Source organism: Microtus ochrogaster, chromosome 10 (genome assembly GCF_000317375.1).
Source record: "Microtus ochrogaster isolate Prairie Vole_2 chromosome 10, MicOch1.0, whole genome shotgun sequence".
NCBI lineage: Eukaryota > Metazoa > Chordata > Mammalia > Rodentia > Cricetidae > Microtus > Microtus ochrogaster.
This window is the reverse complement of record NC_022016.1, coordinates 70,713,539-70,739,044: the sequence shown is the minus strand read 5'-3', so window position 1 is coordinate 70,739,044 and position 25,506 is coordinate 70,713,539. Positions and strand designations below refer to the sequence as shown.

Below are 25,506 nucleotides of genomic sequence, written 5' to 3'. Positions count from 1 at the left end.
CAGGTTACAATAATGGACCCCAAAGAAATGAAGACCTACAAAATGTCTGACAATTGAATTCAGAATAACACTCACAAAGAAAAAAGTTCAAAGAACTATAAAAAATAATAAAATTCAGTTAACAATTCAGACAAATACTGGGAAATCTAACAGTGATAATCTTTAAAAAAAGAAATATTAGAAATTAAAAATACTATGACTAAAATTAAAAACATAATAAAAATCTTCAATGAAACTCTACTGGACATAAAAAGAGTAAGCTGAAAGATAGAACATTTGAAATTATGCAAAGGAAGAAGAATGACAAAGAATATCTGTGTAAATTATGGGTCATCAAGAGAGCAAACACTCACATCACAGGAGCTATAGAAAGAGGAAGGAGGACCAAAAAGAACTTGGAAATGACGCTGGGAACTTCCAGATGCCATCACCCAGAGACAGGAGGTACAGATGTCATCAGTCAAATTCACCCCAAAAGAGAGCATACTATGACACATAATGCTCAAACTCAAAGGAAGAAACAGTCCAAGAGTAACAAAAGATGAGACACCTCCCTTTAAAAGGCTGTCTCAACACCTTCAACACCGCCTATCAGGGGACTTCTCAGCAGAACCCTTGCAGCCAGCAGAGGAGGGATGCTGAAATATTCCAGTGATAAAGAGATAATCGCCAACCGAAAGGCTTTTCCCTGCAAAGCTGTCCTTGATAGATGAGGGAGAACTGAATTTTCTGAGACAAAAAACTAGAAGAATGGGGTGTGGTGGCTTGCACCTAAAACCCTACCTAGGAGGTGGAGAGAGGGAGAGCGCGCAGTGAGTCCACACTGCCTCAAAGGCAATGTTCACAGCCACCTGCCCCACCCTCCAGGAATCGCCAAGAAAGCTACTTAGACTGAAATACAAATACAAATAGCTGTTGATTATCAGCTTGAAACAAGCTGTTACATAGATACGCGATCTACTTAAACCTCACAGTAACTATAAAGCAAAACTGTTAGTTGATACACAGAGCAGAAATAGGAAGGACCCCAAGTACACTGTTGCAGGGAAACACCCAACCTCAAGCAAGACAGGAATTTTAAGAAGTGACTATAAGACAACCAGAAAATAACAAAACAACAATAATCTGCCCTTTTTAAAAATTCTTATTTATTTACTTGATCTTATGCGTGTAAGTGTTGTCTGCATGCATTTATGTGTATCACATGTATGGAACAGGGACATCAGAAAAGGGTGTAGGCCCCCCTGGAACTGGAATTCCAGGTGGCTTTGAGCCACCATTTGGGTGTTAAGAACTGAACCAAGGTCGTCTACAAGAGCAACAAATGTTCTGACCCACTGAGCCATCTCTCTAGCCCAATAATTAGTTTCACCCTACCACTTATTAACCTACATACAACAGATTCAAATCTTCAATTCATGAAAAAAAAGTCACTAAATGAAAAACCACTCAACTGTATGCTTCTTACAAGAGACTTACCTCACTTTACAGGCTCAAAAACTAAAACTAAGCAGGGTAGCTCAACTTGCAACAGACATAATATAAAAAGAAACAAAGAAGGACATTATACAATAATAAATAGGTCAATTCATCACGCAGAATTAAATAGTTGTAAAAATATATGCATTCCATGGGGATGGGGTGGGGAAGGGTGGGATGAGAGGAGGGGAGGGAGTGGGAATGTGGATAGCTGTGTAAAATGAGAAAAGATTGTATTAAAAATTCTTAATAAAATAATATATGCATTCGACATCAAAGCTCCTCTAAATATATAAATATTAAAGAATCTAAAGACAGAAACAAACCACAATGTAATAGCAATGGCATCTCTAATACTCAACATTTTCAATAATAAACAGTTAATTCCAATGGAAAATTAGAAAACACTGGACCAGATATAGCCAATAGGTACATGGGGCACTTCATAATGACAGCGATAGAATACACATGCACATGCACACAGACACACACACACACAGATAGACACACGCACTTTCTCCAAGGCACAAAGCAAAGTTCAGCAATCTTGGACAGAGACTGAATCTGTGTATAAGTGCTTCTGCACAGCAAACAAAACAGGTAACAATATCTGCATGCAATATACCTGACGATAGATTAATGTCCAAAACAGACAAGGAAAACTTACAACTCCATAGCAAAGTACACTCAATTAAAAATGGGCAAAAGACATAAGAACCTCAAGAACTGCATACAAGTTAATAACGGGTGTACGAAAAACTTATCAATAACACAAAACCTTCAAGAACTGCACCCCAGAAACACGTGAGATATCATCTCACACCTGTTAGAAGGCTGATACAAAAAATAACAATAATATGGGAAGATTCAACTCTTATACTTTGTTCACGGAAATGTAAAATGATGAATTGTAGTAAGGAGGAGTGGGCTGCTTCCCGCCGCCCAGCTAGCTTAACCCCTGAAATAATCACACAGAAACTGTATTAATTAAACACTGCCTGGCCCATTAGTTCTAACCTCTTATTGGCTAACTCTCACATATTAGTTTAACCCATCTCCATTAATGTGTATCGCCACTTGACTGTGGCTTACCGGCGTGAGTCTAACCAGCGTTCTTCTTAGGCTGGAGAAACATGGCGTCTGCCACACTTCCCTTCTTCCCAGCATTCTGTTCTGTCTACTCCGCCCATCTAAGGGGGCTGCCTATACATTACTACTGACAGTGTGCTTTCCAGCAAGAGATGGAAACAGCCTGAATGCTCACTCAGAGAAGAGTGAGTGAAGATGTGGGGCTGCACACACACACAAACACGCAAATACACACATGTATGCACGCATACATACACACACAATAGCCTTACCCAAGAAGGCAATCCTACCATGTACAGCATGGATGAACACTGGGGATGGTAGGTTAGGAAAGATGAGGTGGGCACAGGGCAAATACTGCCTGACTTGGCTTACATGAGGCATCTACAGTAAGTAAAGTCAGACACAGGGTAGGGCAGTTATGAGGACGCATTAGGTTCTAGATACAGCTCTATGACATTGCTCCCAGAGGTCATTCTGTAGTATGCGTTTAAATTTGTAAGTGAGTAGATCTTATGCTAAATATTTTTACCACAAAAGTGGGGAGGGGCAGCAAGAAGGCTCAGTGGGTGACGCCACTTGCCGCTAGCCTGCTGAAATCAATTCAATCCCCAGAAATGAGTGGTGGGAGAAGAGAACTGAAGCCTACAAGTTGTTCTCTGGCCTCCACACACCATGGAACATGCATGCACAAACAGATACATACATAAATAAACAAACAAATTAATAAAACAACACCTAATGAGCTAAAGATGGCTCAGTGGTTAAGAGCACTTGTTGCTCTTCCAGAGGATCCAGATTAGAGTCCCAGCACCCTAAAAGTAGCTCACAACTGTAGGCAATTCCAGTTCCAGGGGATCCAAAGCTCTCTTCTGGACTATGTGGACATAGCACAGACAGGATACATAGACACATACAGGCAAAACTCAAATACATAAAATATAATTTTAAAAAATCTCCTTTAAAAAAAGACAGGATCTCTCTATGTATCACCTGGCTTTCCTGGACCCTGATCCTAAAGCAGAGTGGCCTAGGACTTACAGAGATCTGCCTGACTCTTCCTCCAAGTCCACCATCATGTTTGGCATAAAATCTTTTTTTAAAACACTATCTAATAAAAGAGCGTGTGGTTACCAAGATTGTGGGTGCACATGAAGAAAAGATAAAGCTCTTTCTAAACCACCTTTCCTTCTTCAAATAGCCAGCGGTGATCAGAGTCCCAGGGAACATAAGGGACAGATGTTGATGGGAAATGCGTCCTAGAATGCTGCAGGACTGGGTAATGTTGAGACCGTAGGGCTTATAACCAGTGAGAAAGGGGTTGAGACCCCATCTCCTTACTTCATTGTGAACTGTAAGCACTGTGTTAACTCCTTTACTGCTCATAACGACCTGACACAGTGAGTGACGCTATTTCACATCAATCTACGGAGCAGATGGGGAGAGCAAGGGACTGAGCCACAATCTGAACTCCAGCAGTCAAGAGCCAGTCAGCACCCCAAACCAACAATTCAGTCTCCAAGGCCACCAGATTCACCTCTAAAACTTAATGCTGCAGATCATCAGGATGAAAAGCAGCCCATTCAGAACCCAGAACACATTGCTTCTGTCCTCCTTTCCCTGAGGAGGAGCAGGAGCTTGTGGTGATTACACGACACTATGGCGGTCCTAAGAGATGGTACTGTGAATCATAAACAAAGAAGGCTCTAGTCAAGTCCAGATTAAAGCAATAACATGTGTGAAGACGCAGTAAGAGACATGGACAAGGAATTTATTCTATTTTATAATAAATTCAGCAGGATGTGATATCCATAAGGCACATAGTACCGCCCTTACAACCTGAACATTTCCCAAAGCAAACACAACACCAAAGAAAGACCAAGCCCTATCCCACCTATGAGTAAAATGTTCCCAGCAAGTACAAACTGAAAAGGGCTCTGGACTTTGTGATTCTCTCCGACTCCTGCCAGCCATCACCCCAAGAAGGGAAAGCCTGATGTTAGAAGTTCAGAGTCTGTTTTGAAGGCCAGTAGCACTGTTTATCTAAACCAGATGTCCTGGCATCCCCTCTGTATTGCGCAGACATGTGTCGGGCATGAGACAGTATTAGAAAGAATTGCTACAGAGGGGACAAGAACTAGTGATGGAGGAAGGTCATTGGCTAATAAAGAAACTGCCTTGGCCCATTTAATTGGTTAGAACATAGGTGGGTGGAGCACAGAACAGAATGCTGGGAGGAAGAGGAAGTGAGCTCAGAGACGTTATGCTCCCCTCTCCTGGGCAGACGCACGCAATGAAGCAAGCCGCCAGGTCAGACATGCTGAATCTTTCCCAGTAAGATCGGTGCTACACAGTTTATTAGAGATGGGTTGATCAGGATATCAGAATTAGCCAGTAAGGGCTAGAGCTAATGGGCCAAGCAGTGTTTAAATGAATACAATTTGTGTGTTGTTATTTCTGGTGTAAAACTAGCCGTGTGGGAGCCGGGCTGTGGGACGAAAAGCAGGCCCGCAGCTCTTACTACAAACTAGGAGAATACAGTATGAATGTTATCATATTTGAAGGGAACAAAACACATAACAACGGCCATGTTTCAGAGGCAATGCTATTCCCAGCAGCCTAGAAGAAAGAAGCCCCACATCCCACATGAACGCACCTCCTCCTGGAGTGGGAAAAACCCACCCTTAGGGAGAGATGTGCCACAGTGTCTGACCTCTCCACTTTCCAGTGTCATCTGTAAAACCAGGCAAATGCCAGGACCTGCCCCTCACAGGCTGAATGAAGAACAACTCACACACCTGCTCAGGATAGGACCCAGCACACAGGAACTATGACTGAGGCCCGCTGTCAACACTGTCACCTGTGCTGTCCTCAGCATCTACAGGGAGCCAGTTCCCTTGTCTGCATGCATGGGCTCAAGTGTCCCGTGCTCAGGACATCTCCTGTCACACTCCCTCGCGTTCTCTAAGTCGCTGGTTCCCAACACACTGTTTTTCCAATCAATAATTTCAAACTGCTCTTTCCCAACTGAGTGTGGATAAGATACTTATAGCTAAATCATTCTCAGAATTTGTCAATGAAAAAAATTCATTTATCAAAAACACTTGTGTATGCCAAAATGGGAGAAATGGGCTCTTGTTATTTTGTGGTTCAATAACTTTAAAGTCCTTGCCCAAGTGTTCTGCATTTTTTGATTACCATTGTGTTAGTTCATCAATCAGCAAAGCTGGCAAAGTTTTCAATGAATTTTACACACATTTCTTTCTTGTCTCGTGTAGCTCAGTACCCAACACAATGCAGATCATAACAACTACAAATCAAATTAATATTCTCTGTGGGGAATGGGTTCAAAATAAGATTTGGGCATAATGGATGTGTTGTGGAAGTTACTTTATAGCACATCTATGAAATAGAACTTTTTCATTTGATGCTTATTCATTCTTAAATGGCTAACCTAAGAGCCCACACAGTCATCCAAGCACAACACAAAGACAGTTCACTGTGGGAAGACTCAGTACTAACCTGGACAAGGGCCGGGAGTCTTGTTACTAACCAAATATGCTACTAGGGAAATCACGTCAGCACTTTGGACTCTAGTCTCCCTACCTGTAAAAGGAGAAGTTGAGTTAAATTAGCTCCAGTTTTCCTCCCAGGTCCAAAAGCGTATGTTTTTATATTTACATGAAGTTTTAAGTTTGGGTTCTTATTTTCTGATAGAGGATTCTGCTGTTACCCACTTCTCTCGCTAGATGGTGCTATGAACATAGCTATTCCGGATCATCCATAGAAAGCAACAGAGCTTCCAGAAGGGTCCTTAGCAGCTCTGGGGCTGAACAATCCCTCCCAGCGAGGGCTCTCAAACCACACCAGTGTATTTATTATCCTTAGTCCCCACCCACTAAACGAAATAACACATCCACACATCCCCTGGCTCTGTAATAATCAAAAGCAATCATACATAATGCCCTCCAAGGAGCCTGCCCCCAGTTTAGAAGCATTAAAAGAAAATTAGCTTTCTTTTTTTAGATTTCAGTACAGATACTCAAAAATGAATATAGATGGTTTGGTTGCTTGTGAAATTAAAAAATAAGTCATTTCTAAATGACTGTAAAGTGTCAAAATTTCCTTACAAAGACAAATGAATAAATACATCAACAAAATCAAACAGTCTTTTGTCCAGCTGATTTGAACCATTTATTCCATCTCAGTTTACAGCAGACTACAAGTCAACCACTAATTCTAAATTGACCATTCTAATAATTTTAATAATAACTCAAAGCTCTCCAAAATGAAACTTTAAACTATAAAAACATAAGCATGTAAAATTAACTTCTTCACAGTCAATAGTATAGAAGAAGCAGAAAGAATCTTTAGGAAAGATAGATTCTTGTTTGAAAGTCTCTCAAATATAATTTCATTTAAGTGAATTTCCTATGCTGGGTTTGGGCCTTGATCCTGAATGCTCACAAATCCAATGGGACAACACAGAAGCAACAAATTCACCTCCAGAAAGAGTTCCCCTTGACCACACTCTCAAGTCCCTGACAGAAAGGTAATGGCAACTTACAGCAGCCAGGCCAACCATGCAATGTGGGAGTGTCTGTCCCTGGGTCAACACCTTTGATCTCTTTTAATGTGTGACGAAGGAAGCTAAGCTATAATCATAATTATAAAGAAATCTAAGCATAATTTGGCAATGTGATGGGAATTACAGCGCAGGGCTGGGGAGTTTGCTCAGCTGCTCACACACATACATAAAAGCACCTGATCTAGCCAGGCAGTGGGGGTGCAGCACTCGGGAGGCAGAGGCAGGAGGATCTCTGTGAGTTCGAGGTCAGTTTGGTCTACAAGAGTGAGTTCTAGGACAGGCTCCAAAGCTACAGAGAAATCCTGTCTCAAAAAACAAAAACAAACAAACAAACAAAAAGGCACCTGGTCTATAAATGTCCAAAATAGGGTACAGGGTACAAAGTGTCAGGCACAGGGCAGGGGTACAGAGTACAAGGTACAGGGTACAGAGTACAAGGTACAGGGTACAGGGCCCAGGGCACAGGGTATAGACCACAAATAGAAACCAAGCAGACACCCAGACTAAGACTTTTAGTAGGAGCATCACTAGCCTCTTTTCAGAGAGAAAACAGAGTTAAGTAACCTGCCTAGGGTCAAATGCAAGAAATCAGAGTTCCAAGATCTCTGTGATACCCAAAGTCCCCGCCACTGAGCTCAGGGTTTAAAGTCCTTAAGACCACGAAGTCACTGCCCACCTTCTCCTCCCCATCTTGTTGTGGATCCTCCTAAACTGTCTGTATTTTAGCCACAGGGAGATTTCAATCCCCAGAACGGGCATTGTTTTCCTTACCTTTGAGCACACTGTTTTCATAGCAAATCCCCCAAGACTCCCCCAGCACCACACCAGGATAACTGTCTCCGGGAGCTCTGCTCTAGATGCTTCTTTCTCAGTCCCCTTCCTGGGCTGTCATTTAAACCTGGATACAAGTTCTACCATTCTGTGGCCTCTTCCATGGGATGAACCTGCCTGAATGTCTCTACCATGATGCTCTAAGCTTGTTAAAATTATTAATTGATCATATCTGTCTCCTACAAACATTCTGACTTCCTATCACCTGGCAGATAGCAGGCATGCAGCAAATACATGTTCAGTTAATAAATGAAAATCATGTTATAGAGGAGGGCTACCACCTGGCTCTGGATCAGACTAGTGTAACGTCAAAAGAAAAAAGGATCCATCAGAATTAGAGGTCTGTGAGCCAGGTACTGAGCAGAAATCTAGAGACCAGCACTGGCTCACCAGACCTGCTCTGTTATGTGTAGCTGGGCAGCCAGTGGAATGGAGGGGAGGATGAATGTAGTCAGTGGACGCTATAATGAAGTTTCTGCAGAAGTTCAATCCAGTAAAGAATGCTAGCAGTGGAAACAGGAACATACTGAGACATACTTTATAGATGGAATTGCCAGGACTTGGTGAAAGATCAGATTTAAATCTTAAATGAGGAAGGATGACGACAGGCTGCAGGCATTTAGAACAATACTGAACACAAGGTAGAACATCTGACAGGGAAAGGAGAAAACTGGGAGAGAGTGGGCAAAACTCCAGCATTCAGTATCGAATACACAGGCGTAAGATCCTTGTGGGCTGGAGGAAACAGGAAATGGGGCATGCACAGGCAGAAAACTGGTGCCTGGGGAACTTGAACTGTATTGACTGAATAAGAAATGTCCAAGTCCATCACCCAGGTGGGGAAAACTGCTGCAGAAAAGTAAACATAACATGTTCAGATCACACAGCTAACCGGAAAGACGGAGTCTCAAACATGGGTGATCTAGCTCAGCAGCCACGCTACTGTTGGGACTCAGTGTCCTCGGCAGGTGATTCCTCCACACCACCAGTACTAAAAAGGGTTTAGAATTTGATTCTTGCCTCACTTGAAGAAGCAGGTTATTTGGTGTGGCCGTTGAGGATGTACAGCCTGGTCTCACTTCCTGTCCACTCTCTGCTTCCTGACTGGGGACAGAGTATGATCAGCTGCCTCATGTTCTTACCTCCATGCTGGGCTGTATCCACCATGATTGTCTCTCCTTAAACCATAAGCTAAAAGCCAACAACAACAACATCTCCCATATATATGGCTTCCTGCCAAGTAGCTGGCCTCACCAATAAGGAAAGTGATTCCTGTGGCTCATAACAGAATAAGTGTCTCCATGATGAGCAAGAAAAATCAATAAATAAATCTCTGTCCCATTCCAGTCTGAATCACTTTTACTGCTGTACCTTTGAAAAAGAAGCTAACAGAGCCTGTGTGGGCTTCAGCTCCTTCCCCTGCAAAAAAGGAGACAACGATCACAGCAGTAAGCACTTGATGGAGCTGCTGTGCAGTGGGTCAGGCAGGCTCCACACCTCCAGCACCGCACAGTACTGGGAGAGCAGGCAGTAACCGGAACTAGAGGTGTTCTTATCTAAAAGGATGCTTTCACAGAATAAAGGCAGCATAAATACTATATTCAAAGCCTTCATACTGCTTCTCTTTCTGACAGGAAATAAATACTTGTACTTTAGAGATGGCATTTTTCATGCTGAGTGTTTCATAACAAAAACAAATTTAACATCTATGGCAACATTTCTTTGTGCTTGACATAAACAGACCAAATTACTGCACTGGAAGTCTCACGCTGCACAACACATTTAGTGTGCTTCAGAAGATGCAACCATGCTCTCACCTGTCCAAATATACTTTTCCAAAATGGTTTGCCATGTTGTAATTGAAGAGGCTTCATCATCTCTTTACTGATTTGTCTGCTCTCAGAGGAGAGGACTTACCAAGTGCCCCATCACAGAGTTGTACTGTGGCAGCTGCTGTCCTGATCTGCCTGGACAGCCCGGCACTAAGCTCTCAAACACTGCCTCAGAGCTTCTTCATCTATAGCTACTCAGAAACTCCACGTGCGATCCTAAAATAGACGTTTTAAACATCTAACCAATAAGCACAATGAAGGCACTCTGCAGTAGAGAATATTAAGGAGCCAATAAAACTGAGAGAGTATGTTCAGCTTTTCCGGGAGTCTAGAAAAGGAAATTTCAAAAACCAATGAGAGGCTGTGTGTGATGCACGCCTTTGATCCCAGCACTCTGGAGACAGAGGCAGGTGGGTCTCTTTCAGTTCTAGGCCATCCTGGTCTATACAGTGAGTCAGAGAACAGCAAGGGATACAAGGAGAGATCCTAGTTTAAAAAAAAAATTAAAAGATACTATTTTTTTTCCCTCCAAACTGACAAAACTTAACATGGTTGAACACATCATTGTGAATATCAAGAATAAAAGGTATTCTCACAGGTTACTGAAATCTGGCATTAGCATTTTTGAATACAGAATATATATCATAGTGACCTAAGCTACACTTACTTACCCTAAAGAAATAATAAAAGCTTACGGAATGGTGCTGGAGTACAGCTCAGGTGTAGAAACTGCCTGGGGGGTGAAGCTCTGAGTTTGAGCCCTAGCACAAGAGGGGGGAGGAGAATGAGTGTGAGAGGGGGGGGACGGGGGAGACGGAAAGCGGGGATGGAATATGAATTCAGAGAGAAGGAAGGGGAGGAGGGGAGAAAGAAAAAAGGGAAGGAAGGAAAGGGGGAGGGAGGGGGGAAGGAGGGAGGGGGGGAAAACTTCTGGAGTTTAAGGGTATATGAATAGAATATCTTTTCCAAAATTATTCACAATATTACCAATTCCTAAAAACTATCCAGATGCTAATTAATGGCAAATAACTCAACTTATTATTACGGAACATTCAGTGCCATTTAAAGTAAGGCGCTTTCTCTTCTGGTAGCGTAGAGATATTCCTAACAAACCAGTGTCCCTGACAAAAACAACCAGAGAATACAAAGAAGACTGGGTCAGTGGATGAAAGAGTCACCAGGCTGGCCAAGACAGACACCAAAATCCTGAAAGGAGGAAACTCACCAAAGCTAGTCTAACTCTCACGCAGCAGGCTAAAAGCATGACAGAATCTGGCAGGAATCCAAAAGGAAGAGGTAACATAGGAAGCGTTTGGCTGTTATAGGGGTAGAAAACCCAAACTTTAGACTCATCAAGGCAGCCAGATCTGTAAAGTCTAGCATTAGTCAAGAATATCTTTTGCACATAAGGACAAGAGAGACAGTAAAAACAGAGCAAAGGTGTTTGTTGGGGAGGGGAAACGATGAACATTAAATCTAGAGACCTAGAGACTGGTCCAATGATGGGGCGTAATTTTGTCCTTTGTCGTTGCTGGTTAGAAACCTGGCAATGATGGACATCCGAGCATCCTCCGTGCACACTACCCAAACACCTGCTATTGAAGCTTATGAGAAAGTAGCAGTGAGATAACTAAGAGATAACTGCACACTGTTTGTCTGTAACTCATAAAGGTAAAGACTGGGGTTAAAAGCAGACAACAGAGACATGGAGCCAAGCACTGATTCACCAAAACATCTGAACATTCCTAAAGAAAACTTATTAAAGAAAATGTAGGCCCCAAACCAAGTAGAGACTTAGTGCTGTGAGAACGGAAGATAAAGCCTAGGGCCAGTGTTCCGGAAAGGTCTAAAGGGGCCTTTAGATGGCAGAACACAGGCCATTCCTCGGGGTCTATCCTAGACAGCAGTGCTCTTCTGGACGAAGGCACTGAGTTCAATGCAGAATGGTACAGATGAGAATTAGTGAACTACAACAGAACACATCCATGCTGACAAGCACAGAAACTGTAAAGACAAGAAGCAACGAAAGAGGAACATGACACTCTCAAACAGTTACGTATGTTCCCAGTCCCAGAAGAGAAGAAGAATGGAAGAAATGCTTTATGATAAAGTGTAATCAGTGAGAATCCAACAACAGTCACGTGAGCACGGTAAACACAAAGAAAACACAGACTAAGTTGCTGCACATCAATCAACAGAAAAGCAAAGACAAAAATGCAAGTTTAGCAACCATGAATAAAGAAAGTTTAAAACAAGAGAAAAGACAACGGGACAGCCTCTCAAAGGGAACAGTTAAGTTAGAAAGTGTCAGAGGTCATCATCAGCTTGCTGAGAGCAAGAACCACAGATTTAAAATCTTGTGTCCCACAACAATACTCCTCCAAAGCACGCCTGCTTGCAGGAATGGGCAAAGGAGCTGGTGGCCACACATCCTACAAGAGATGACAACTTTGCAGCCTTGGTTACAGGTAGCTATTATTTAATGATTATAGGAAACTATAAATCAAACACAAGCCAGGAAAGAATTTAACACTGAAAACCTATAGAAGAACTAGGACCTAACCATTCCTGAAGGTGCCGACTGCTTCTGGAGCAACAGCCTCCCTGATTCACAGACGGAAGGGAGAAAGCTTACAGCCAGAGAACAGACGGACTGACACACTCCACCTCAACTCCAGTCAATTCCCTTCACTGGCTTCTAGCATGAAGAGGAGAAAAACAGAAAATCAGGCAAATGAGAAATCTACTTTTTAAACAGACCCTGGTATGGGAATTATTTTTCTGAGAAACCTGTTCAGGATCTTCTGATCTTTAAGATCTTACTATGTTTTGGACTAAAGCTAAGTTGAAAACCTGGTTTTGATTTTTCCACGTTTCCTAGTTCTCCTTTGCAAACTATTTGTGCCCCTGACTCAGAACAATACGTGTGTGCATAAGATGCAGTGGCCAGACTTAAGGTCATGAAAGCAGTGAGGTGTTGAAAGCAATGCCTGAAGGAAAACTGTTGAAAACAGCCAGCACATAGATTGCTAGAATCGGACTGTAACTTCAGTCAAGAGTACTTGAAAAACAATCTACCCCCTGCGATACTAAAAATACTAAGACAAAAGTTCCTCATTCATGTTGGCCCAGCTCAGTCAAGGGATCACCCCTAAGCTGGTCAGCTCACTGTGCTAAAGAGAAGAGCAGAATAATAGTATTTTAAGGAGAAATTGAACTCTTGATCTCAGGCTCCTCACCCTCATGCAGTGGCTGGCCAGGCCCCAACACTCTGCGCAAGTCCGCCCACTTTCCCAAACTATTCAGAAAAGAGAATTTCTTTTCTTCTATCTTTTCTTCTAAGTACACTTTTCCTAACCCTTTGGGCTTCCCCCACATTTGGGCTCTCTCATTCTTTCTCAGAGGCACCCTCCCCACCACTGAGCTGCCTGTCTCTCCCGGGGCTGGCCTCTGTGCCCAGCGAGGCCTGAGCTGCCTGTCTCTCCCGGGGCTGGCCTCTGTGCCCCGCGAGGCCTGAGCTGCCTGTCTCTCCCGGGGCTGGCCTCTGTGCCCAGCGAGGCCTGAGCTGCCTGTCTCTCCCGGGGCTGGCCTCTGTGCCCAGTGAGGCCTGAGCTGGTTTGTATTTGGTTTGTTTTAAACTCTTACAGAACTGTCCTTAGCTTCCACTGAGTTCATCCTTAAATTCTCCTATTAATGCAACTTGGAAAAACAAGAGGGGACCCCAATTTTCTCTTTGTCTTCTGGTGACCACTAAGGGCCCCAGAGTTGTAGTAACACAAACAGAAAAGTGACAAAACTAAAAATAACCAGGGTCAATAATGTTTAAGCAAATCTAAAAGGCTTATCTAACTCACGACAAAGGCCAAGGTCAAAGAAATAAATAAGATAACTAAGTGATTAATAATACATTCAGAAAGTGGTTCCAAATTTAAAAAAAGAAATTAGTAGAGACAAAAAAATTGAAGAAATAAAAAAGAAAAAGAAAAGAAAAAGAATCCAGGTATGGTGATGTGTGCCTTTAATACTAGTATTTGGGATACAGGGGAATTCTCTGTGAGTTCTGGACCAACCAGGGCTACAGAGTGATGCACTGAATCAAACAAATAAACAAACAATTAAAAAACTGAATGACTAAATAAGTAAATGGATTTACTTCAAAATGATCAAACAATTCAAAAGTAGAAAAGAATCCCAAATATGTATGTGTCTTAAACAGACTTCAAATTGCATGAAGCTAAAACTACCAGACAAGTCAACATTCATAGCTAAAACATCTCTCTAATGGAGGTTAGAATATTAATGTGGATGATACAGCGAACCAACTCAACCTAACACTTGCTTGTGGAAAGCCGCTCAGTTACTATAGAGCAGTCAGCAAGACAGGTCAAGGGCTTCCCAAAACCAAGCATCTATAGCTAGGTTTCTATTGTGCAAACACCAAGACCAAAGCGACTCAGGGAGGAAGGGTTTATCCCAGCTTATATTCTCAGGTCACATCCATTACCAAAGAAAGCTGGGTGAGCACTCAAGACAGGACCTGATGCAGAGGCTATGGAGGAAGGCTAGTGCTTAGCCCTTGCTCTTTGGGGCTTACTTCATATGCACTCTAACAGCAGCCAGGACCACTACCGCGGGCAGCAATGCCTGCTGCAGTAAACTGGGCCCTCCCACATCACTAGAGAATACACTTCCCTACAAGCCAATTTTTGGGGGGAATTTTCTCAACTGAAGTTCCCTCTTCCCAGCTGACTCTAGCTTGTATCAGGTTGACATCAAAACAGCCAGCCAAAGATTAAGATTCTACAGAGTGTGCTCTCAGACTTGTAAGGAAGTAAATTAGAAATAAAAAATGATAAAAACATTTAGACAAACTCCAAATATCTAGACATTGAATGAATTAAAACAATCTGTATATAAAAGAAGAAAATTACAAAGGATATTAGGAAACATTTGTACTTAATAACGATGAAAACACGTATCTAAATGTTTCAAATTCAAATAATGAGAAGCAGAAATTTTAGCTTTAACTGCCTGTGTTAATTTAAGAACATGAAAATCTACAAATAATAATCAAGCTTCCATCTTAGGAAATTAGAACAATTAAACCCAAAGTAAAAAAACTTAGACTTCACAAAAACATTAAACTTTGTTCTTCAAAATAAACCCATTAAAAATTAAAAGATGCCACAGAATGATAAAAAAAAAATCCTTGCAATACATATAGCTAAGAAAGGATTTGATTCTGGCAAGTCACTGAAAAGCATACAAATTCAGGAAGGCCAACAACACAGTTTAAGACCAGGCAAAACATCTGACCAGACAATTCATAAAGGAAGACACAGGAATGATAAAGACACACATGAAACATGTTCTACACCAAGGTAAGCAGGAAACAGAAACCTCTGAGCATGGTGGCCTTTAATCCCAGCGCTCAGGAGGCAGAGGCAGGTGGATCTCCAAGTTCAAGGCCAACCTGGACTACAAAAATAAGTTCCTGGGCAACCAAGGCTGTTACACAGAGAAACCCTGTATCAAAAGAAAAGAAAAGAAAAACAAAAAGAAAAAAGGAAAGGAAAAGAAAGGAAAAAGGGTAATTTTCTTCAAAAATAGGCTTTAAAGCATTATTTTTTATAGGGGTGTGTACACATGAGTGCAGATGCTCACAGATGCCAGAAAGGGGTAACTGATTCCCTAAAACTTAAGTCACAGGTGCCTGTGAGCCACCTGGCATGGTGCTAGGAGTGGACTGGACTCAGAGTAGCAAGCTTTATTAACCACTGAGCCACCCACCCAGCCCTATAAGCGTCATTCTACCAGGAAGAAAGCTCATTATAAGCTATGCAAAGAAACAGTTGCCAGAACTAAAAAGAGATAAAGAAAACTCTATAATCATAAAAAAAAAAAACTACAAAGCTCTGTAAATAACTAGAAAGGGGAAGAAAAAGGTGAACAATGATAAATAATAAAACAGCTTAATAGTAATAATCTCTACAATAAAAGAGCTGAAACAACCAGGTCAACCAGCTTGACCAAATAATCATCCACAGAACACCGTGTGCACGGGCAGAAGCTCTGAAAGGACACCCCACTGAGACGAAAATAAGATGGCTCCAAAGATGCTTCTCACTCAGTTTGCTCTCCACTCAGAATTTGAACTGGAAGTCAAAAACACATGGCAACCAGAAAGCACAAAAGATCCAAAAACTATGCAATAATCACCTAAATAATCCATGAGCTAAAAAGAAATCACAAAGAAAACAATAATGTGTTTTCAAACTAAACAAAAAATAAACAGCCTGTCAACACCTGACAGGTAAACACATAGTCTTGCATACAGACAGTCCCCAACACCTTTGCAAACAGACAGTCCCCAATACCCTGGCATACACAGTCCCTAACACCCCTGAAAACAGATAGTCCCTAACACTCCTGAAAACAGACAGTCCCCAACACCCTGGCATATATACAGTCCCTAACACCCTTGCAAACAGACAGTCCCCAACACCCTGGCATACAGACAGTCCCTAACACCCCCCTGAAAACAGACAGTCCCTAACACCCCTGAAAACAGACAGTCCCCAACACCCTGGCATATATACAGTCCCTAACACCCTTGCAAACAGACAGTCCCCAACACCCTGGCATACAGACAAGTTTTTATGGACATATAATTTAATGATATCATTATAAAATGTATACAAGCATGCAAAGATCCAAGAACATCAAGTCCACACTGCAGAACCCCTAAAGGGACTATGTGCCAGGGATGAATGACGAGTCACAAGGGAGCAAATCTCCAAAAAGGCAATTACCTCTTATGACAAAAATAACAGTTTTTAGGCTGTTTCCAGGTTCTGGCTATTACAAACAATGTTGCTATGAACATAGTAGAGCATATATATACTTTTGCAGCACAGACATTAAGGGCCTTGTGGGAGCCTAGGCAATTTGGATGCTCACCTTACTAGACCTGGATGGAGGTGGGTGGTCCTTGGACTTCCCACAGGGCAGGAAACCCTGATTGCTCTTTGGGCTGATGAGGGAGGGGGAGTTGATTGGGGGAGGGGGAGGGAAATGGGAGACAGTGGCAAGAAAGAGACAGAAATCTTTAATAAATAAATTAATTAAAAAATTAAAAAAATAACAGTTTTTGTCTGTCCAGCCTTTCCAGGAGGAGTGTCATGTAGCTCAGGCTAGCCTTGTACTTCTGCTCCTCCTGCCTCCACCTCTAAGGTACTACAATTGCAGGAGTTATATCGGCATGCCCCCAGATCTACCTTTCAATAACTGGGGCTGAGGATGTTAGCTGTCCATGGAGAAAATGGAACTACCTTGACCACTTCTTCTTGTGACAGACAGAAAAGAGCTAATATAATAAGGTTCCTCTGAACTCAGAATCAATTTACTAAGGGAAACTAAAGCTTCTCAACCAGAGCACAAAACGCACATAAGGAACCTTGTGAGGCCAGCGCACTCAGATTAGGAGCCCATACACGGGCTTTGGGCCTTACTCAATAACCTCTTACCGCACAGAGCCTGATCCTTCTTACTTAACGTGCCAAGAGACATTTTTACTTTTGTAAATATGTAGTATCATTTTCAGAGCCAAATCCATTAAGATTCACAATCACAAGTTAAATAATAGCGACTTTTAATAATTAATAACTACTGGAAACTCAACAAAGGGCCAAATAACATTGTAATTTAATACATAAACTGCATAGTTTATATTCATTTAAAAATGTTCTGCTAACAATGATAACTCAGCTACCACAGGTGATTAAAATAGTAATTATTGGTGAAGGCTCCTGCCCAACAGAGAACTAGCACAAACCTGTGAGGACCAAGAGCCACCCCTGGAGCTTGCAGAGAGCCAGCTGCTACACTGACCCCGCTTATTCTCCATGACACAGCTCAGTAGTAGATGCTCACACAGTCTTATTTTCTCAATCCCCCCCTTAGGTCACAGCGACAAGGGGTGTAGAACAGAGGCAGCACTGGCCTTCCAGAAGACACACATAGCAATAAGGGCCTAAGGTATTATACATTCATATGTTTTTGAAGTTTTAATTTGCATACTTTGTGTCTATAACCAAAAATTTCATGCATGCAAAAAAATGCTTTCTAATAAAAACTAAAACTTTTAATACATCCTGCCAATTACAGTCACATATGGAGAAGAGAGTTGAATATTTTCAGTTACTCATTCATTCCTTTAAGAGATACAATGTTCAAGTATTACAAAATTTATGGAAAGTACTATGGTGGGGATGAGGGCTAAGTCACCCCCAAGGGTCCATTGTGACTAAAAGCATTTCCCCAATGAATTGCTCCAGGAAGGTGACAAACCCTTCAAAGGGGAGCCAAATAACAGACCGCTTATGACATTGAGGATGTGCCCTTGAGAAGGGACTGTGCCATCTTGATTGTCATCTCTTTTTCTCTTCTCTGGTTCTAGATGTAACCGACTTGCTTCTGCACATGATCCTGCCATAATGTGACACCATCTTCTGCGCTCACCAGAACTGAGCCAACATGGGCATTTAACACGCCCCTGAAACTTCTTGACTGTGGGCTCAGCAAACCTTTTATTATACTTGAGCTGTCTGTAAAATTTTGTTATAATAATACAAAGATGAGTACTACAAAGGGTTAACACGGTGCATGACTTAATGTTTGTCCCGTGCTTGTGCCACACGTCGAGACAGCACACATTGGTCAGCTGCGCGAGGGACACTGCTTTCAGCTATTGATCGCTTTACCTTTGCAGCGAGCTGCAGTCCAATCTTGTCGGCTTCGGCCTCCAGTGTTCTACTGTACGGTCTATCAAACACATACTGAGAAGGAGGACAGAAAAAAACTTCATTAAGTGGATTTATTTCATGATCAAAGGAATTAAAAAAGCGAATGTTAAGTTAATTTCACAGAAAATCTAGTATGAAATGTCTGTCCTCTAAGACTGAAAATGTAAATGAGGTCACTGTTTCTTCCATCCGACTCCTGCGTTAAGCAGGGAAATAAGGGAGCTAGGGATGCGCCTGCTTGGACAGCCTCTGCTGCCATCAGCTTGTTTCACTCCCCACGTGAAATCTCTGCTGCTGAGGAGTGGGACAGACTTAACTAGGGCCAAGGAACATAAATCTCATAGATCTAAAAAAAATACAGGTATATGAGAGCCAATAACACTAGCCAAAAACATCAGAGGGAAAATTAACCACAGAGGAGAGCCCCTTCTGTGATTAATTATCTTCATTTCCTTTTCTAAATATTGATTTGTTAGGAAAATAAAACTTTCTTCTGATTTAATTTTTTTTAAAAAAAACATGAACAGTTACCGTAACTTTAATTTTCCTAATTACTTGTATTTATGAGAATGTTTTCCAATTAAATTCTAATTTGCAGTAAGCACTAAAACTTTGTAGGAACTGGATCAAGAAGCAGGACTTTTGACAAAGGAGCTATTAATCCAGGAAGCAACTATTCAAACACAGCAACATGCTTGTAACAGATACAAGCAACCTGGCCTCTGCTCACAGTATGTGAGTGTGGCCCAGGACTTACTTCCCTCTCAGCTACAGGTTTTAAGCTGGAGAACTGCAAGGCAGGGGTCAGCTCAGTGCACAAACTAAGTGTGCACCACTGAGTGTACCAACCCAATGGAGCAACTGCTTCAACAGAAGAACTCATAGAGCAATATGCAAAATGGAGCTAGTAACAATAACCTGCTCCTCGATTTGACAGACGATTACATGGACCAATAATAAAATCAATCATCCCTATTAACAGAGTTCTTACTTTGTGCCAGATACTACACAAAATCATTGAAAGCAGTGGCTCTCAAGTGTGATTTGTTTGTTTGTTTGTTTGTTTGTTTATTGACTCTTGGGGACACTGTAAATGTTTGGAGTTAACAAGGTCATGATGTTGTTACCTAAGTATGTGAATATGTGAACTCAAGCAATCCTCCTGCCTTAGCTCCTCACAGTAGCTGGAATGATAGGAGCATGCCACCATGCTGACTTTCAGCGGCATTTTTTAAATTATTATTTTTATATTCATTTTATTTTATGTATAAGTGTTTGGCCTGCATGTACATACACCATGCATAAGCCTGGTGCATATGGAGGCCAAGAGGGCATCTAATCCCCTGATTACAGATGGTTGTGAGCCACCATGAGTTCTGGAAGCCAACTGAACCCAGATCCTCTCCAAGAATAACAAGGCTCTTTAACCATCTGAGCCATCAAGACACTGTGGAAAGCAAGAACCATGGCTGCCTATTGAATAGGCTGTATATGCTAGAAAACCCACAATAGCAGGACAGGCCCCACAGCAATAAAAATCCAGACCAAACATCAGTAGTTCAGAGCTAACAGAGCCCTAGTGTACCATCCCATCACCACGGTAAATAGGCGAGTGGCCAGAAACGTGGGATTTCCCGCTCTGCAGTGCATCACTGCCAGTGTTCCTTTATGCTTCCAAAGCACGGTGCGAGAGGCACTGCAGAGAAAAACATCCACTGACAACAGAGTCATTGAGAGGCCTCAATTTGGAAGAAAAGGATCCATACCAAAGGCATCCCTGTTCTCAGGTTAACTATTAAGTTGAAAAATTACACCTAAGAGGCAGGGCTTCATTGACAGCCCAGCAGGTCACTGACAGAAGAAAGTTCCAAACATGATATGCCATCATCTGAACCTAACTGCTCTTTCTTCTTCAATTTGAGAACCACTGTTTCAATGTGGTTAGCATAGCTGTGAGGATGACAAGACTGATTCTCAGTAACGCAGCACTCTGAACAATGAAGGGCTTAGTCACGAGATTATTATTATCAGCACTAAAGCACCTAAAACTGCCCCAGCCATGTATTCTAGGAAGTGTTTGTTTAACTGCATAAGCAGCGATGGAGAATGATATGAAACCACAGCCAGCCCCATGATCATTAAAACTTCAGGCTTCTTGAAAGAGCTCTCTGGAGGAAGGATGCCACTGTCACAGAGATAAGGGAAGGGCCAGTGACTAGGTTTTGTCTCTATGATATCAACATCTATGAAAAAAAAATCCATGGTAGCTCTTTTAATCAATCCTTATATATCACTGAACAGATGTAGAATTCCTTAATTAAATGCTACACAGGAACAACACCTAAAAATGAAAATCAGACACTAAAATTCCATATCTGACTCCAGGACAGACTTTAACACAGCTCTGAGAGACACTGCTTTCCATGGGTACTGTTGCATGCTCACCAGAGGTCATCTTTGACTTACCTCCTGCAGCTTCGATTGTATCCATTGGCCCAGAAGTGCCAAGCTGTCTCGTGGACAGACAGCCCAAATCATTGTGAGAAAAATCATACCAAGGAAATCCAGTAAGTGAACCAAGCTAGCCTTTTCTGCCTGAGAATAATAAAACAATGAAAACCACTTAATAAATTAGTATTTAGTAAATGGAAACAGTACACATTTATACTTCCTAGCCATCACTTAATCATACTAAATAATTATGTGTGTTCAACTGGCCAACATGAACAAAGATCTTATTTTTTAAAATTATTTTATTATATTTAGTTTTTATTTGTGTGTGTGTGTGTGTGTGTGTGTGTGTGTGTGTAGGGCATGGGCATGCCATAGTACAATAGACAAGGTGCTCTGATATAATGCTTTGTACACTGTAAAGATTTGTCACTTGTATTGGTTTTAATAAAACACTGATAGACCAGTACCCAGGCAGGAAGTAAGGGTGAGGTGAATTCTGGGAAGGGAAAAGGCTCGGTCTGCAGTGGACACCCAGACACAGAGGAAGCAAGATGAGGAGGCCTTATTGATAAAAGGTACCAAGCCACATGGCAAAACATAGATAAGAACTATTGGTTAATTTAAGTTGTAAGAGCTCATTAATAATAAGCCTGAGCTAATATGCCAAACAGTTTATATATTAATATAAGTCTCTGTGTGTTTCTTTGGAACTGAACGACTCTGCTGTAGGATGAGAAAGAACAGAAACTTCTGCGTGTAACAAGAAGGTCAGAGGACAAGTTGTAGGGTCAGTTCTCTTCCTTTCATACATGGGACCTGGGATCTAACTCATGCCATCAGGCTGCAGCCAAGTGTTTTTACTTGTCAAGAATTTCTCCCTTCATATCCATGCTGTCTCCTGGCATGCCCCCTTTTCTTTGCTTATACACCTGTGAGTCACTTATGCCTTTAACATTGTACTGCTTTTGCTGAGCTAATTATTCATCATCAGAGACAGTAACAAATTAATTAATTAAATAAATTAATAAACTAGTTTCTTACATTAACCAGCACAATGATTCCTCTGGTATGATAAACCCCATTTTATAGATAATGGACTGGAAATGGATATTTTGTGATTGCTCCAATTCACATAGCTATTAGTAAAAGACCAAAAATCACAGGCTGATGCTATCTTGGTTTCTAACATAGACACTATACTCTACACATCAAATAAAAGTGTTTATCAGATTTATATTGTTACATAAAGCCTATATATATATATATATATATAAAATAGATAATACACTTAAAACAAGAAAATTCAGAAAGAGATCACAAATTTAATTAAAGGTATTTTGGTGTGTATGACCTAATACATGAAAGAAAATAACACATTTATACAAATTTTCTGTAGTGAAAGTTTGGTATTTATCACTGAGAAATGGGTGCTGAGTGTTGGACATACTCACAGCAGTAAGCAGAAAAGGCTTGTATAAAAAGTGTGTTCTGCCCAGTAATGTCTAGTAAAAGTTAAATACATGGGCTTATTCACTAGTCACTAGTGTGTGTTAACTCACTACCAGTCTGACTTTCTACCAGTCACTCCCTGAATGGACACAACATGGCTAAAAACTAAAATCAGACTATGACCTTCACAATATAATCTCTCCTCACAAAACAACTATCACACATCAGTCGCTAGCTGTAAAACAGTTATTGAATTCTACTATGAAAGACTGAAGTCAACATGACAATGTTTATAAAGAGAACACCCCTGTTATAGAGTATTAAAGAGAGTATAACTGTTTTTAGTCTTAAAAAATAGGAACATTTTTTAAACTGCATATTTATAGAAAAAAGAAAACAGCATAAAAGCCAGGTTTAATCAAAACTAAGATCCAAAAGAGAAAATGTTGTGTTAATAAGAGACCTTTGTCAAAGAAACAGTAACTTTTTTTCCATCATGGCTGTTCCCTGCCTCTTCTGTTTCATCTGACTGCCATCTTGTACTGGTGGTGGTAACCCCACACTGACAGGCACTAACTGGATGCCACATCAGCTGAATGGTACCATCTTTTAAAGTTACAACAGCCACATCTTGAAAGTAACCTTAAACAGCATGTAGATACAAGTTGGCAGCACCTGCGTATACTACTGGGCGCTATTCTGGGTCAGATGGGGTCAGTAAAGTCATTTCTCCCTTGTAAAACCATTAAAGATTTCTGCTTAAAGATTACCAAATTCTCTGTGTTGTCCAATAAACACAGACCAAAGTTCAGTGTCACAGACAGACATAATCAGAGACACAGGCACAGATTCAAATATACACACACAGATACAGGCAATGGGACAAATAGATCACACACATACACACAACAGACAGATGGAAGACACAGGAAGAGAAGTGGAAAAATCAAATTTAAACTTACACTTTGCCAAACTAACCCAAGAGAAAGTGTCTTTCTCATTCATTAATGCATCACTGATATATTAAGACATCATTATTTGAGAGATGTTGAAATACACTATAATGATACTATTTCTATTGCTTAGATTTATTCTTTTAAATATTTTCCTGTAGCTCAAAAGAAATCATAAATGCTTCAAAAAAGAGCAACTTTGGCCCAGCTCACCTAATTATTCCATTAAAGAATAGGTAGAATTTTAAATGACTTTGGGAAAGATTAAAAACCATTATAATTTCCATTTGAAGTTAAAAATATTTGCACTTATGATTTAGCTTATTGTAATCCTCTCACAAACATTAACTGCATATTCCATTAGAAAATAAAAATATATTTATCTCTACTTATATGTGCAAAAGATCCATTCACATTTTTAATAAATAGCAATCAAAAATGAGTACAAAAAATATGTTTTGTGTGTTATTAAAGATCTATGTGACCACTATTAGTCTTTTTAAATGTTAGTTTCTTAACATATAAACCAGGGATGATAGATACATACTCGTAAGTTATTAAAGCTCTGAGTGAGAAAGAACATATTAGATGAAGCTCAGTAAACTGTTCCAGAAAGGTGTCATTACTGCTCCACATTCGTGTCATATTGCATATCATTTAGACATTTTCCAACAATATTCCAAGCCATCTTTTGAAAATGAGTAAGAATAAAACTGATTTACCACTTAAATAGTAGTATCACTTTCCAACAATTAGTTTTCTGGCTAGATGTAAGTGTGTTAATAATTATGAAAGTTTAAATTTAAATGTGAAATAATTAGAGGTTGAGACTAATTACTTTTTAGCAAAAGAGACAGGTGATAAAAACAGTATTTAAGAGAAACACTAATTATTCAGTATCACACAGTAAAGACTGTAAAAGTCTCAAAATAGGCTAATCACTTTTTTTCAGGTACAGAATAAGGCAAGTACATTACATCATTAAAAGAAAAAAAATCCTAAAAAGATTGGGTTCTTTAAAGGTTACAACTTAATAATATCAAAGCAACATTCAACAGCTGCACATCATTTGGGTACTTACTGCGTGCCCCAGGACTGCATGTGCAATCTCATGGCCCAGAAGGAAGGAGAGCTGGTGAGTATCGGTTACACTGTTCAAAAGCCCAGTGAAAACAAACACTTGCCCATTCTGCACATAAAGAGAATAACATAAGCAATCAGCCCACAGTAAAACTTAGAGACACGAAAGCTAGAAACAAAAATGTATTTTAAAGCATTTACTTACAGGAAGGACAAAGGCATTCACATCTGGGGAATCAACCACATGAATCACCCAGTTGATCTCAGAGATCCCTGGGACATCCTGATTGCACTGAGTCAGATGATACACCACTTCTTTAACAGTCAGGTAGCGGGGGTCTCTCTCGGGCAGCATAGCGTCTTTAAATTCTTCCATCCACTAGAAGATTTTTCAAAAAGTATTGTTTAAGAGCTCTTGCTTATGCTGCTTCATGAAAAGTGCTCCATTTGACTAGTGTTGGGTATTTTAATTTTGAATTGTACAGAAATTTACATATATTAAATGCTCACATTTCTGAAATTTAAATTATTCATGTAAAAGCAGTATAGTGTCTCACAAAGGAATAAATTATAAGATTTTCTCATATAACATATTTCAATTCAAATTTTATTCTTCTTTTCTATTAATCTATATGCAAGTAAAATGCTTAGATATTTCTACCTTGCTAAGAATTCCAGGAAACAAAACTGCCTAGAATACTAAAGGATTCACATGAAAAACTTCCTATGTAGCTCAGCTGGCAGAGTGGGCACTCTAATGGCATATGCAAAGCCTGAGCTCGAGTCTCACTCAGCACAAACCCAGTGTGTACACAGCCTTGCACTCTGAACACTGGAGAGGTGGAACCAGGATGGTTAGAAGGTCATCCTTTGTCTGCTGCAGAGGAAGTTCAAGGCCAGCCTGGGATACAAGAAACCCAGTCAGGAGAGAGAGAGAGAGAGAGAGA

The 25,506-nt window shown here is 40.8% G+C and overlaps 1 protein-coding gene across 2 annotated transcripts in view; it reads right to left on the bottom strand.

Moving 5' to 3' along the window:
• Window positions 1-25,506, bottom strand: part of Oma1 (OMA1 zinc metallopeptidase) — a 56,181-nt gene that overhangs the window by 18,263 nt on the left and 12,412 nt on the right. For both annotated transcript variants that reach the window (XM_005353488.3, XM_013348505.2), the window contains exons 4-7: window positions 24,765-24,938; window positions 24,561-24,668; window positions 21,090-21,218; window positions 18,582-18,656 (exon numbers count right to left, since the gene is read on the bottom strand). In XM_005353488.3, coding sequence (XP_005353545.1) covers window positions 18,582-18,656; window positions 21,090-21,218; window positions 24,561-24,668; window positions 24,765-24,938 — 486 coding nt within the window. The remainder of the gene's footprint in view (window positions 1-18,581; window positions 18,657-21,089; window positions 21,219-24,560; window positions 24,669-24,764; window positions 24,939-25,506) is intronic.